This window comes from Anomalospiza imberbis, unplaced genomic scaffold (genome assembly GCF_031753505.1).
Source record: "Anomalospiza imberbis isolate Cuckoo-Finch-1a 21T00152 unplaced genomic scaffold, ASM3175350v1 scaffold_68, whole genome shotgun sequence".
Lineage (NCBI taxonomy): Eukaryota > Metazoa > Chordata > Aves > Passeriformes > Viduidae > Anomalospiza > Anomalospiza imberbis.
Window position 1 is genome coordinate 95,075 of NW_027100293.1, and position 12,986 is coordinate 108,060.

At 52.1% G+C, this 12,986-nt stretch overlaps 1 protein-coding gene and 1 long non-coding RNA gene across 2 annotated transcripts; both read left to right on the top strand.

Moving 5' to 3' along the window:
- Window positions 1-3,664: 3,664 nt before the first annotated feature.
- On the top strand, window positions 3,665-4,801 carry LOC137467553 (heat shock factor protein 5-like). The gene is made up of 2 exons (XM_068179046.1): window positions 3,665-4,268; window positions 4,719-4,801. Exons 1-2 carry the CDS (start codon window positions 3,755-3,757, stop codon window positions 4,799-4,801), a joined length of 597 nt encoding a protein of 198 aa, XP_068035147.1. The 5' UTR covers window positions 3,665-3,754.
- Window positions 4,802-8,909: 4,108 nt separating this feature from the next.
- LOC137467560 (uncharacterized) lies at window positions 8,910-10,062 on the top strand. The gene is made up of 3 exons (XR_010995554.1): window positions 8,910-9,102; window positions 9,449-9,566; window positions 9,944-10,062. It is a non-coding gene; the product is annotated as an uncharacterized lncRNA (long non-coding RNA).
- Window positions 10,063-12,986: the final 2,924 nt, after the last annotated feature.

Below are 12,986 nucleotides of genomic sequence, written 5' to 3' on the forward strand. Positions count from 1 at the left end.
GGGCTTAGATATCCTCTGGTAGAGGTACGCTGGCTGGCAGGGTGGCCAGAGGAGTTTCTAGCAGCCTCAGCAACTATTTGGTCAGTGTGAGAAACGAGGCTCACCCTTTAAAATTTTTTAAAGGTGTAACAAGGGATAAAGCAAAAGTAACAGCACTGGGTGCATAGCCACATGTGTCGCTGCTGAGGCAGGGATGGAAATGAAGAGACTCCATCTTCAGAAGGCAAAGAATAATCTTTATTAACAAGTAGCATTCCTCTTTGATAACCAGCATCGCTAAGGTGAAATATGATTGGTCTCAAAGTGAAAACCTTTCACACCATTGGTGCACTCTGACTAGCCCACTGTGGTAGAACATATCTATAAACAACATGAACAGAAAGAGAGGTAATAATTGTTTTCATTCCTTCTCCTAACTTTCCCAGGCTAGGCCTGGGAGAATTCTCTCTCTTTTCTCTCTGACTGAACTGAGAATATCCACACACATGCACACGGTTAACGATAACAACTCTTATATACTTTTTCATTGCATTAGTCAAATACATATTCATGAAAATTATGCATATTTAAACATTCCTTTGAGTATACATGTTCCAGGGAATTCTTTATCTTAGTTCAACCCCTGACCTCACCTTCTTATACTGCATGCCACAATGCAGATGTGATTTTGAGAGTCTTGTCTTTTATTTCCTCACGAGGCCCCCTGGTCTGTGGTTAGAATTATTGATAGACGAAGGGTCAGGGGTAGATTCATCCTTGCTCTTTTGGTGTTACTTACTTGGTTCTTTTACAAATTATCTTATCATACAGATGTTCTAGCCATTTTTAGAAGTACTTCCAATCCACATTAGCTATTTCACTACTTGTCAGGTAGTTACAACAATAAAGGCCTTAGTTCTTATTTCACAGCTACAATTACTTCTGCAGAAGTTAATGTTATAATACACATTCCATAGCCTCTATTTTTATATTTTGTGAAAGCCTAAACTATAATATATATATCACACTAAGATATACAGTCTACACAGGGATTAGGGTATTAACCATAAAAGGCTGACAAATTACACTGTATCAAAAGCAGTTAAAAAAAGATTACAAACTGTACTATATCAAAATAATTTACTAAAGCCAATAATAGCGAAAGCCAATAATTACATAAATAATTCATAACAATCAGTTACCAAATGGTTTCTGAATATGGGATTGTGAAGGCAGTGGACTTGGATGGGGAAACTTGTTTTACAGGGGGATCCTTCAAGGGATTATAGCTGCTTTGAGATTTCAGTGGGACCTCCATACCCCCTGGCACCCTGAGAATTCAGGTCAAGTAAAAAGGGTGAATGGAGGAATAAACACCCTTTGAAGCTGGTGACAGAAACTAAGATGCCATGGGTACAGCTTTTGCCATTAGCTTTGGCAAGAATGACAGCCAAAGCCATGGGAATATCCAGTTATTTCCCTTTGAATTGTTTGAGATTCTTACCTTGTTCATTTTCAAGGTGGCAGAGAGGAGAAGATCTATATTTAAACCAGTATGTGGCCAGTATGCCGTGTCTTGTGAAATCTCTTTGACAGGAAGCCCAGTTAGCACAGACGCTGCCTTTGGACTTTGCTGTTCATAACATCCAACCAGGATTTCAGAGAGAGCAGCCAGGAGACCTGGACACGGATGGACCCATCACACTCGAGTCAAGGTCTCGAAAGCCCCAAAGACTTGGACATCTCAGCTGGAACAAAAGCATGGGAGACCTTGGCTATCAGCAGCAATCAACAAGGACTTCCAGTGATTAATGGGTTAATATGAACTGTAATTATCTACTTTATTCTCTGTATCTACTTGTCATATCTGGTGCAGGGACCAGACATGGAAAAGTCGACAGGGGGTGTTTCAAATGGTCCATGTTGTGAAAAAGCGTTAATAATAGCTAGGGTTTGTGAAGACCAATTGAGAAGTAAGAAGAGGAGGGATTGAGAGGAAAGATGTGTGCTAACATCCTTACAAATAACTGAATGGTTGATATTGATTACAAATAATTGAATGGTAGAGACATTAATGGGCACTTCAACTTGTAAAAAGCTAATTATGTTGATAACTGTTAAACCCTTGTTGTACCCCCACTGTTAACTCCCTTACATACAGCCTGATTGCACCCCCCCTTACCTGTACCCTCATTGAGTCCTTTGGGTATCGCCTCTTCTGCTCCCCGAAATGGCCTCCAGAAACATTCCCGGGAATATGCAAATTAAGAAAAGCTCAAGAAAATCCAACAAAAGACCCTAGAAACGACGAGCCAACCCAAAATTTGAAGAACTAAGTGACTGGACCTACTGCTGGGAAGTCCCTCTACTCCACCAACAATGTTTTAAAGGTCACCATCACCTAAGTAGGACTGGACTAGAATGAGGACCCTAGCCAGTGAGCCAGAAAGCATTTTCCTAGGCACGCCCATGAGGACGGAAGCCCCAGCTCTGCTGTGAAGCAAAACTGATCACCTCCTCCTCTGCGTCGCCAAAGGGAGCAGCGGCGGTGTGCGCAACTCCTCAGGCCCCCACCCAGAGCTGATCATTGAATAAAGGCATTAAAAAGGAGCTGGTCTCCTGGCCCATTTATTACAGTCTCAACCCGACCGATTCTGTGATTCAGCTTCCCACAGACACTGGCTGCTCCCACACCTCCTCCGCTCTCCCACATCCCACACGGGTCCTGCCCCTGTCCTCGGCATCTTCCCACAGCACCAGCCGGACACGCCGCGGGCCCGTCCCTCCCTCCCTCCGCAGGTGTGCGCTGCCTCCAGCCCCCAGCGACCCCTCCGTCCTCCACACGGCCACCTCCCGGCTCTCCCCGGCCCCAGGCTGCCCCACCACCCCAGCCCCAAGACCCACCACCACCCCGTCCGGCTGCCCTTCCACCCTCAGCCGTCAGCGGGGGCAAAGCCGGCACCGGCACTCCCACCAAAGATGGCAGCGCGGGCAGAGCTGCCCTCACCCACACGCGGCCCCAGCACAGCAGCCGCCTCCCTGTCCGCCGCTGGAGCCGTGTCTTGGCCGGACGGGGCAGGAAGGGCGTCGGAGATGCTGAATGTGGGCAAAACATCCTGTGCCAGACAGGCTGTGGGAGCAGGGCCAGGGCAGTGATTGTCCCCCTGCATTCGGCACTGGAGAGACCACACCTTGAGTGCTGTGTTCAGTTCTGGGCCCCTCAATTCAGGAAGGACACTGAGGGGCTGGAGTGTGTCCAAAAGAAATGTCTTCAAGTCTCTTCATCATTTCCCCTTCTCCCATTTGACCTGTCTGCTTGGAAGTGAGGACCTCTGTTTGCAACCCCTACCAAAGAGGGAAGCTATTTAGACTAAGACCTTTTTCCTGAATTCAGCTGTGCAGAAATGAAAGTGATTTTGTTTTCACTGGACAAAGAGCAAGAGTTTCCGATGGGATTTCTCCGTTTGGACCCTTCTGAAAGCTCCTGCACTTGCCTTGGCGCCTTGGGGCCGTACCGCAAAGCAAAGGCAGAAGGATGACTGCAGCCAGGGAAAAAGAGGGTTCGCACCTGGCCCCGCCGTGCGGAGCCCGGCCAGCCCCGGGAGCCGCCCCGCCCGCGCTGTGCCCGCAGCCCCGGCTCTGCCGCGCTCGGCCCCGCCCAGTGCGGCTGGGCGCGCGCGGGCCCGAGCGCAGCGCCCCCCTCAGGCCGCGCGCCGCCGGCGCAGCCGCGGCCGTTGCGCCGGGGCCGTTGTGGCGACAGCCGGCGAGCGGCGCCATGGCGGAGCTGCCGCTGCCCGCCGGGCTCAGAGCCAGCGCCTTCCCCGCCAAGCTGTGGCGCCTGGCGAACAGCCCCCGCGTCCGCTCCGTGCGCTGGGACAGCCGGGCCCGGGGGCTGCTCATCCACCGCTCCCTCTTCGAGCGGGAGCTGCTCAGCCCGGGCGCCGCCCACGGGGCGGGCAGTGAGGGGGCGGGGCCGGCCCCGGACTCCTTCCAAGCCACGCAGTTCGGCAGCTTCGTGCGGCAGCTCAACCTCTACGGCTTCCACAAGGTGCCGGGCGGGGTTGGCTCAGCTGAGCCGGGCGATGCCGGCAGCTGGCTCCACTTCAGGCACCCCAACTTTCGCTGCGACCGCCCCGACCTCCTGCTCCGCATCAAGCGCCGGAGCGCGGCCAACAGGCAGCGGCTGGCGGCGGGGCGGGAGGTGCGCAGCCACCAGCCCAGCCGCTTCCAGCAGCTGCGCACGGAGCGGGAGGTGCCCTCCTTCCCCGCCGGGCAGCCGCCCAGAGCCGGTGAGTCGGGGTGGGAGCTCCGGGGGCGGAGGGGGGTGGTGTGGGCTGTGGCCGTGGGCACTGCTCGGCGGGGCAGCAGCGGGCCCTGCCCGTGCTGGGGCTGCTCAGCGCAGCTGCCCCGGCCGGCACAGGGGCTGTCCTTGGGCAAGGCAGCTGTGCCGGCAGGGCCCGGGAGCTGTGCCGGCTGTGCCGGGCTGCCGGGGCTGCGGGACAGTCTCGCCGCGGCTGCGCTCACCACAGCCTGGCCCGCTCGGCTGCAGCTGGCCCTGCCATGCGCCCTGGCTGCCGCTGCTCCTTGCGCGGCCCCGGGGTGCTTGGGGAGCTCTCCGTGAGTGCGGGTGAGCCGAGGGCTCGGTCCTGCTCCGGCCCAGCTGGAGGGAGTCTCCTGTTCCTCCGGGGCAGTGGGGAAGAGAGCTGGCAGTTGGCTTTCTGGCAGTTGCCTCCTACCAGGGAAGGACAATGCGGGAGAGTTTTCCCAGACAGTTGAGCGAATAGGGGAGAGCTCAGTAGACCAGCAGCTGCTAGCTGAATAGCCCTTGAACGTGTTGGTTGTTTCTTTTTTCTTTTTTCTCACCCTGCTTGGGAGGATGGGGGCTTTTGTTTTCCCTGACAGATGTACAGTTGCTGCCAAGGGAAACACGCCCAAAGACCAGCTTTCCCTTTGCTTCCTTTCTTCTTCCCACTCCTACACAGGGCTCTCCTACCAGGACCTCGCTGCTCCTCACCTCAGGGTTTAGAGCTGCCTCCAGGCGCTTCCAGGCAAAGTGCAGGTGCTCAGGAATCTGAGGTTTTCCTAGCATCTCCCCAAGAAAGTCTTTGTCTCATCTGGACTTCTTGGGGTTTCATCAGAGCAACCAGGCACGGGCAGATTTAATCTCAGCTGTGAGCTTATCATTCGGCTGGTTCCCCTAGAGCTTAAATGCCTCCCTGAGCTCATCCTTCCGCTGGTTCCTGTAGACCATCACAGCCCTTCCATGGCCTCTCCACAGAGAAGCTGCTGCACATCTTCAGAGCAGCACTTGCCAGCCTGCAGCCCCTCAGATAGGGAAAGAGTTTCTAGCCTTCCTCTTCAAACAGGTCCTGGTTAATGACCCTTTGCAGTGTTTTCCCACAGTGCTCTGTCATGGGTAGATCTCAAGTGAGAATCAGGTAGAAAGTGTCAAGTCACCTAGGAAGAAGGACCTTGAAAACAGAGACTCTGCCTGCTTTTCCTGTCCTTGCTGCAGGCTGGGAGGGTGTTGGGGGCATTTTCCAGACAGCCTCTCTGTAGGGGTACAAGCACAAAGCAAAAAATACTGCCTGACAAGTGGTCAGTGTTAGGTGCACTCCCCTCTTCTTTGAATGAAGCCAAACTAGGACGGTGATAGGATATTGCAGATGTTTGAGACTGTCTGCCCTGCAAATCAAGCCATGCCATTGAAATGAGCTCTGTGTGCTCCAGAACAGCTGCACCAGCAGAATGCGGCCTTGCCCACAAGGCTGTTTTCAGAATAAACTCACTGTATAATTTCAGTGAGTGTGTCTGAGGATCTGGGCTCTTCCTGGGTGAATCTACATTCTATGGTCTTTTGTGATGAGAAACTCAAGCAGCCAAATCCCAAAGCTGCTGGGAAGATGCAAAAGGCTGTGATCATAAAGTGTGTGTCTGTGTCTGTCTCTATCAGTTTTACAATCCATGCTTTCATCTATATACATGTCCACTAGGATAAGTATTTTGTGAGAGGAAGAACTCGCTCTTCCACTCCCCTGGGAAGTCTGAATACATTTCTGGAACTGAGGTTGCTGTGTGCTTCCTGTGATATTTGGTCCAAGGCAGCACTAGAGCTCTGTGTCCCAAAGCCCCATTGTGGAGCCTGACCAATGTGTTTGGATTCTTGCAGCCACCCCAGACACTTCAGCTCCCAGTGGTCCAGCTGGCAGTGCTGGTTATGCAGCATGGACAGCCCCCGGCTGGCTGTGGAATACTCCTGGGAAAGAGGAATTGCCACCAGTGGATCTGGACATGGTGCTTGAGACACTGGAGGAGATGATTTCTCCCTCTGCTCAGGTAACTGCATTGGACAGGGATGAAAGGGGCTGGACTGACAGCTTTTGAATGCTGTTGCAGGGCTGAGAAGCAAAGGCTTCTTGAGTTCAGCTGTGAACAGACAGGGAAGGATTTTCTTGGTAAAGCAAGATTTCCTAAAGAAGAGGGAATGAAAAAGTCTCCCCCCTGAGTAAGGATGAGAAGGTGTGAGCCTGTGTTGGCCAAGTTTGGGTGCTCATTTTCCTGGGAAGAATTCCTCGTGCAGGGGCATTTGTGGTGCGGAAGTGGAAGCTTTGTAGGTTCTGAGAGGCTTTGTGAGGTGGGAAAGAAGAGAAGAGTGTTTGGAGAATTGCCACTGAAGGCAGAGTGTCCCGTGCAGGGAGGGGTGTGCGAGAGGTGCCTCTGTTCCAGCAGCAGATGTGGGCTGTGCCTCTTTTGGGTGGCAAGGCCAAGGCAAAGCAGGGCTGGGCTGCAGCTGCAGCTGCTGCTGTGAGAGCCCTGCCGTGTGTGTAGGCACTCCCAGAGCCGTGGGTGGGGCTGGGCTGCAGCTGCAGCTTTCTTGTCCTCTCAGTAACCTGGGGCCTGCAGTCCAGTTTCCATCTGGGAAATCCTCAGCTGGGCAAACTGGCCACTCTTGCTGTCCACGTTGCATAGCTCAGTCACCTTGCTCTCGGGCGTCTCTGCGGGGAGGGATGTGTGTTCCCACGCAGTCCCTGCCAAGCTGCAGCCTGGATGAGAGTGCTGTGCTCAGGGCTGTGCAGGGAGGAGCACATCCCTGTGCCAGGAGCTGGCAGGAGTCCTTCCTTAGCAGCCATTCCATGTGTTCAGTGTCACCCCCACGTTCAACACTGTCACCTTTGACAGCCTTTGGATGGTGTTTGAGAAGTCAAATCTTTTTGACTTTTGAAGGGCTTTGGGGCCCAGACTTCTTGTTAGGAGCAAGGGATTAAGAGTGTGAGCCACAGAGTTGTTGGACCAGATGTTTTGTGTAACTGGTGAGAAGGGTTTCTTTCTTTCTGTTTCTCTTTCAAGGGCAATATTAATGTTGTGCCTGAGTCTTCAGGAGGGGAGCCTGTGGACAGAGCTGCAGCAGAGGGAGCTTTGCCTGGCACCAAGAGCTGTGGGAACAATTCCCAGGAGCCCGAGGAGCTTGGTAAGGACAGAGCCCCATTGGTTTAGAGAGGTGTGAGACGGCTGCTCTGAGCCTGCCTCTGGCAGGAAGGGAGACGAGAAGAGTTGAGTTCCTGTCTGCAGGGTTGGTGCTTCCTGGTGCCTTTAGTTCAAAGGCACGTGCACAACCTGGCCGAGCTCTGCCCTCCACGCTTCTCCAGAGGTTCTGACACCGAGTCCTCTGATGTGGCAAGAGAGCAGGGAATAAACCTGACCTTGTGGGAGTTGTGTCACCAGCTACAGTGTCCCAGGTTTGTGCTGATGTCCATGGATAAGTTTGCTGCTGGGTGTCAGTGCTCTGGAGGCAACACTGAGTGACTCTTGAGGCAAGAGAAGAAAACCCCAGCAAAAAGTCAGTGTAGAAGTCTGAGCTTTTTGTCTCCAAGCATTAAATCAATGTAGTACCAGTCTGCTGGTAGCTGTTGTGAGATACATTAAAAATGCAAGCAGCAGAAGCTCTGAGACTAAACAAATCATTAGTCATAAATCCAGTAGCTCAGGGAAAAACTGAAATTACCCCAAATTAGGCAGAACTAAAGGACAGAGAGAGCCCTTTGGATCGTCATTCTTGTGCAAAGCTGGTGCAGCCTGCAGGCCTGGTAGGGAGCTCTTTCCCTCCCAGCTGTTCATCCCAGAGCTGGTGGTTGTTTTGGAGGAGCTGTTGCTCACTGCAGAGGGCAGTTTGTAGGTGGCAGGGAACGGTGCCAGTTCATAACTCAGCCCCCAGCACCCCTCAGCTTCAGCCATTTCAATGAGGACTGAGGTCTGTCTGTCCTCAGAGAAAGAACAATCCTGGGCTTCTCTGTGGCAGCTGGGACTGTGTTTCAAGCTCTTGTGGGTGCTATTTGCACTGTGAGTGCTGTGAGTTTATTTGGATACTTAAAAGTTTTGGGATACTTCTTAAGTTTTGAAAACTTGGAAGAATGCCTGTTCTTTACAGAGCAGGCTTCAAATTGCCAAGTGAGAGTCTGCCTTTCAGGCCGTGTCTGACAGTCCCTGGTGGAAGGACAGTTACTTCCAAAGGGAAAGATGCACAGAGGCCAATACTGACCCAGCATTCCCTTTGTTTCCCAGATATCCACCTGATCTACCTCGCCAGGAGGGCTGCCCTGCGTAAGAGGGAGGATCAGAGGGAGAGCCTATGACTATCGGGCAGGTGGAATCCCTCTGTTTATACATAGATTTATAGATTTCTGCAGTTCCATTTATATATCTATATAGATACATTTATAGATGTATAGAGGTGTGTTTATATAGTTAAAACTATATATATAATTATAGATGTGATTTATATTTTTATATATGTAGTTATGTTTACACATTTTGAGATTTACATTTATATATTTATAGAGTAACATTTATATATATGTGTAAATATGTTTTGCTATTTAGTTACAGTTACATGGAGGTTTAGATGCATAGATGGAGCTGTGTAGGTCATTTTTACCTCTTTCCCCCCTCGGCTGCCTTTTTCACCTCTTGCTTTTCCCCCATGCCTCCTGTGTCCCCTCTCCCTGTGCTGGGTCCGAGCTGGCGGCTGGGCCGGGCGGAGCAGCAGTTCCAGCCCCGGGTGTCCCTGGAGCGGTGGGAGCTGCCGGTGGCCCCAGGCAGTGTCCCCTGAGGAGCTGCTGAAGGACGGTGAGACTGAGGGGGCTGAGGGGGCGGTGACGCTGAAGGGACGGTGACCCTGAGGTGCTGCTGGGGCTGAGGGCTGTGGGGCAGCCGAGGGCGATGGTGGCACTGAGGTGACAGGGAAGTGGCACAGGCCGAGGGGTGGCAGGGCTAGGGGGATGGGATGGGTCAGAAGGGACTGAGGGGCTGAGAGGACTGTGAGGGGCTGAAGAAACTGAAGGGGGCTGGGGCTTTGCCGAGAGCATGGCGGGGCTGAGGGGATGGAGGGGGCCGGCAGGGAGCACAGAGGGCTCCGGGACTGCAGCTCTGCCAGGCCTTGGAACCAGTTGCAGAGCCTCCGCTTTTGCCACAGCTGCAGTGGAGACCTTGAGGACAGCCGGAGACTGACGGGAGCCAGCAGGGAGAAGCTGAAGGCCAGCAGCAAGAGCAGGGAACGGGGACCTGCTGCTGCCCCGCTGGAGAGAGCCCGGGTGAGGCCACAGGGCCGGGGAGGCAGGGTGGGGCTGAGGGTGGCGTGGGCTGTGGCCGTGGGCACTGCCCGGCGGGGCAGCAGCGGGCCCTGCCCGTGCCGGGGCTGCTCAGCGCAGCTGCCCCGGCCGGCACAGGGGCTGTCCTTGGGCAAGGCAGCTGTGCCGGCAGGGCCCGGGAGCTGTGCCGGCTGTGCCGGGCTGCCGGGGCTGCGGGACAGTCCCGCCGCGGCTGCGCTCACCACAGCCTGGCCCGCTCGGCTGCTTTTTCTTTCTAACCCTCCTGGGGAGGCTCTGAGATCTTCCCTTCCCTGATGGAAGTGCAGCTGCTGCCAAGGAAAACGTCCCCATACTGACTCAGTGCTCCCTTTGCTTCCCAGCTGTGCCATCTGCCGTCCCTGTGCAGGAGAGCTGCTCTGCACGGGAGGAAGAGCCCGAGGGAGAGGCTTGGAAGATGGGGCAGCTGGGATCCCTCTGCTTGCTGTTCTGTTTAAAGTTATGTTGCAGTTCTGTTTGTATTGATGCAGTTGGATGGGTATTTACCTTAGCACAGTGATATTTGTATATTTATAGACAGGTTTGGTTTATATAACTAATCTATTGATATATATATGTATGTATGTCTGTTGTATGTAGTATGTGATGTTTAATCTGTATTTACATCTGTAGACTGTTATAGTTGTATGTGCATTTATATATATGTGCATATACATATGTATTTAATTTTATTTAAAGATATTTAGAGAGGGTATGCATATTTCTGTATTTCTATATGGGCTCTACACTTGTAGTAATATGTAATAAATTAAGTTGTTAAACTCGTAATTGATCTTTGTGTATAGTGAGTTGTTGTAGAGGTTGGCAATAAATTAAGTTTTATTAACTGAAGTTGGTATTTGTATATTTTTACCTAGACTGGTTGTAATAATCTAATAAATTCCTGGTTTTAACCTAAATTGAGATTTGTAGAGTCCTGTATTGTCAGTGTGAGTGTAGCAATTAGTGATAAATGACATTTTCCAATGGATTAAATGGATTCTCGTGTGTTTGTCGATCAGCAGTGCGGCTGTAGCAATCTGCAGGAAATGCCATTTGTCAACTGCAGTGGGTGTTTTGTGATTTGTGCCACCCAAAGCCAGGAGCAGATGTAAATGCAGGAGGATTTTGGCCATGAAAATCTCAGCCCTGCCCAGCACATGCCCCACTTGCACTCAGGCTGGGCAAGGGAAGGGCAGATTTGGGATGGCAGCAGAGCCACGCGTTGGCTCAGAACTCACTGCAAAGGCCTGCTGAGGAGACTCCGGGACTCCACTGGGAGTAGAACTCCGAGCAGGAGCCACCCTGGCAGCAGAAATCATTCACCATGAGAAAAAGAGAGCAAATGTGGCAAAGCAGATGTGGGGATGCTCTGTGAGTCTGATAAAATGCTCTCAGTCACCGCTGCCTAGGCATGTCTCCTGCAAAAACATTCTGTTAAAAACTGAACACCTCCCATGAAAGATAGATTGCGCTTTCCCCTTCACTTACCTTGCTGTGTGAGTGGAGACACTCTGTCCTTCTCACGGAGAATTTGTGCCCCTCAGCACCTGACGTTAACTCCAAGATTATGTACTACCACTTGGCACCATAAAGGAAAAGAGCCCTGCCCTCGTGACAGTGTTTGCAAAGTCTTCCCTCCTCCTGTTCCCACATGTCCCAAACGGAACCATGCCCTTGTTGTCCAAACTGTGCCTGGGGTGACTGAGGGCTCCAGGAGCTCTGGAGGGTGCAAGAGCACTGAGCATCAGTAAACTCTGGCTTTGCCAGGCTTCCCCTGGAATGTTGTCCTACTCAAGAATGATCTTGGAGGACACTGTGCCTCCAGCTCACTCAGGTCAAGTTTGTTTTCTTCAAGGCTTGAATAGAGGAAAATGAAAATTGTGATTGCTAGAGTGAAATTTGGGGTTTGGTGCAGCTGAGTTTGCTCCATTCTTTATTGTGGAAAGTAGGGTAAAAGCTTTAAATTCCCAGCAGAAGCTGACTACCAGCCCACACAGACCTGAATGAGGCCCAGGTGTGCTTGCTGCATGCTGGTCCAAGGGAAAAGCTGGAACCAAGTCCCCTTTTATTGCAGATGGAGCCTGTCTGTACTGTTGTCTCCAGGGCTGTCAGTGGTAAGACACGGCAATCCAGCCGGGAGCTGTGGCTATGAGAGTTCCAACAGCAACCTGCTTCTCCAGAGTGAGGGATGAGGCCAGCCCGAAAGCCTGAAAGGTGTTCTGGGTACTGGAGGAGGCCAGGCTGTCCTTGTGCAGGGATGGCCTTAAGGGGGACCTCACACCTTGTGCTGCTGACAGAGGGCAGCTGGTGGCCTTCCACAAAATGTTTCTTTTGTCCAGCTCTTTGAAATGTTCCAGCCAGCAACAATTCCTGCTGCTCACACCAGCCCCTTTCCACACCAGGAGGAAATTTTGTGTAAGCAGCCTGACAGCTCAGTGGCAGGAGAATAAAATACTCAGCTGAGTGTTATCAACTCTCTGCCAGAAGCTGCATCCTCAGCCCCTTATCTCTTCAGTTGTCTCAGACATGGAGGAAGCGGCAGGAAATCACTGATCCTGGAAGGGAAAGCAGAAGGAGGAGTGTTGCCTTGATTTCTCAGGATTTTCTAAAGCCTTCTGAGTTTACATTCTTGTAGAGAATTTTCTCAGGCAACTTGCTGTAAATAACCTTGTGTTTTGCATTCCTTCCTAGAGGCAGAGAAATTTGATAGACTGGTAGTTTGTCCAGTGTAGCTGGAGAGATGACACGTTCACCCTCCAATCCACTGGCACCTTTTGAAAACTAGAAATGATTGGAGTCAGAATAAATAAATTAGTCTCTTCATTGTGACCTAAGCTGAGTGCAACGTTTTTCCTTGTGTCCTCGGGTGACAGAGGAGAGGCAGTGGCTGCTCCCTGGGGCCTTGGGAGCAGTGAGAGCCATCCAAAATAGGATCTCTACTGGGCTGTGGAGATAAGAGTGACCAGCCAGCAATGCTCTGTGTGAGACTGGAGCCATCTGTGAATGTGAGCATGGAAAGCTGACCTTGCAAAACAGAGAAGAAGGGGTCCTTGGGTATTTGCCACAGCTTGGAGGGGCTCTGAGTCACCTGCTCCAGTGGAAGGTGTCCCTGCCCGTGGCAGACGGGGTTGGATCTAGAGGGTCTTTAAGGTCCCTTCCAACTCAAGCCCCTCTGTGAGTCTGAATTACAAACCCACGATGACAAAGAGAACACAGCAAACCTGGGTCCCGCTACATTACTGGAGGCTGCCGTAGTCACTTGTGTCACCTGGAGACTGGTTTGTATCTGGAGGAATTTTCATGGTCCCACAGTCTTTAGGTGTGACATTCCTGGTTCAGGGCCCCAAAAGATGCCAGAAGAGATTATTTGCAAGCACAGAATTG

Excerpts from the sequence above, each read along its gene's own strand:
- LOC137467553 (XM_068179046.1), top strand. The coding sequence starts at position 3,755 with ATGGCGGAGCTGCCGCTGCCCGCCGGGCTCAGAGCCAGCGCCTTCCCC. Across the intron at positions 4,269-4,718 it reads CGGGCAGCCGCCCAGAGCCG|GGAAGGACAATGCGGGAGAG; the intron begins GTGAGTCGGGGT and ends GCCTCCTACCAG.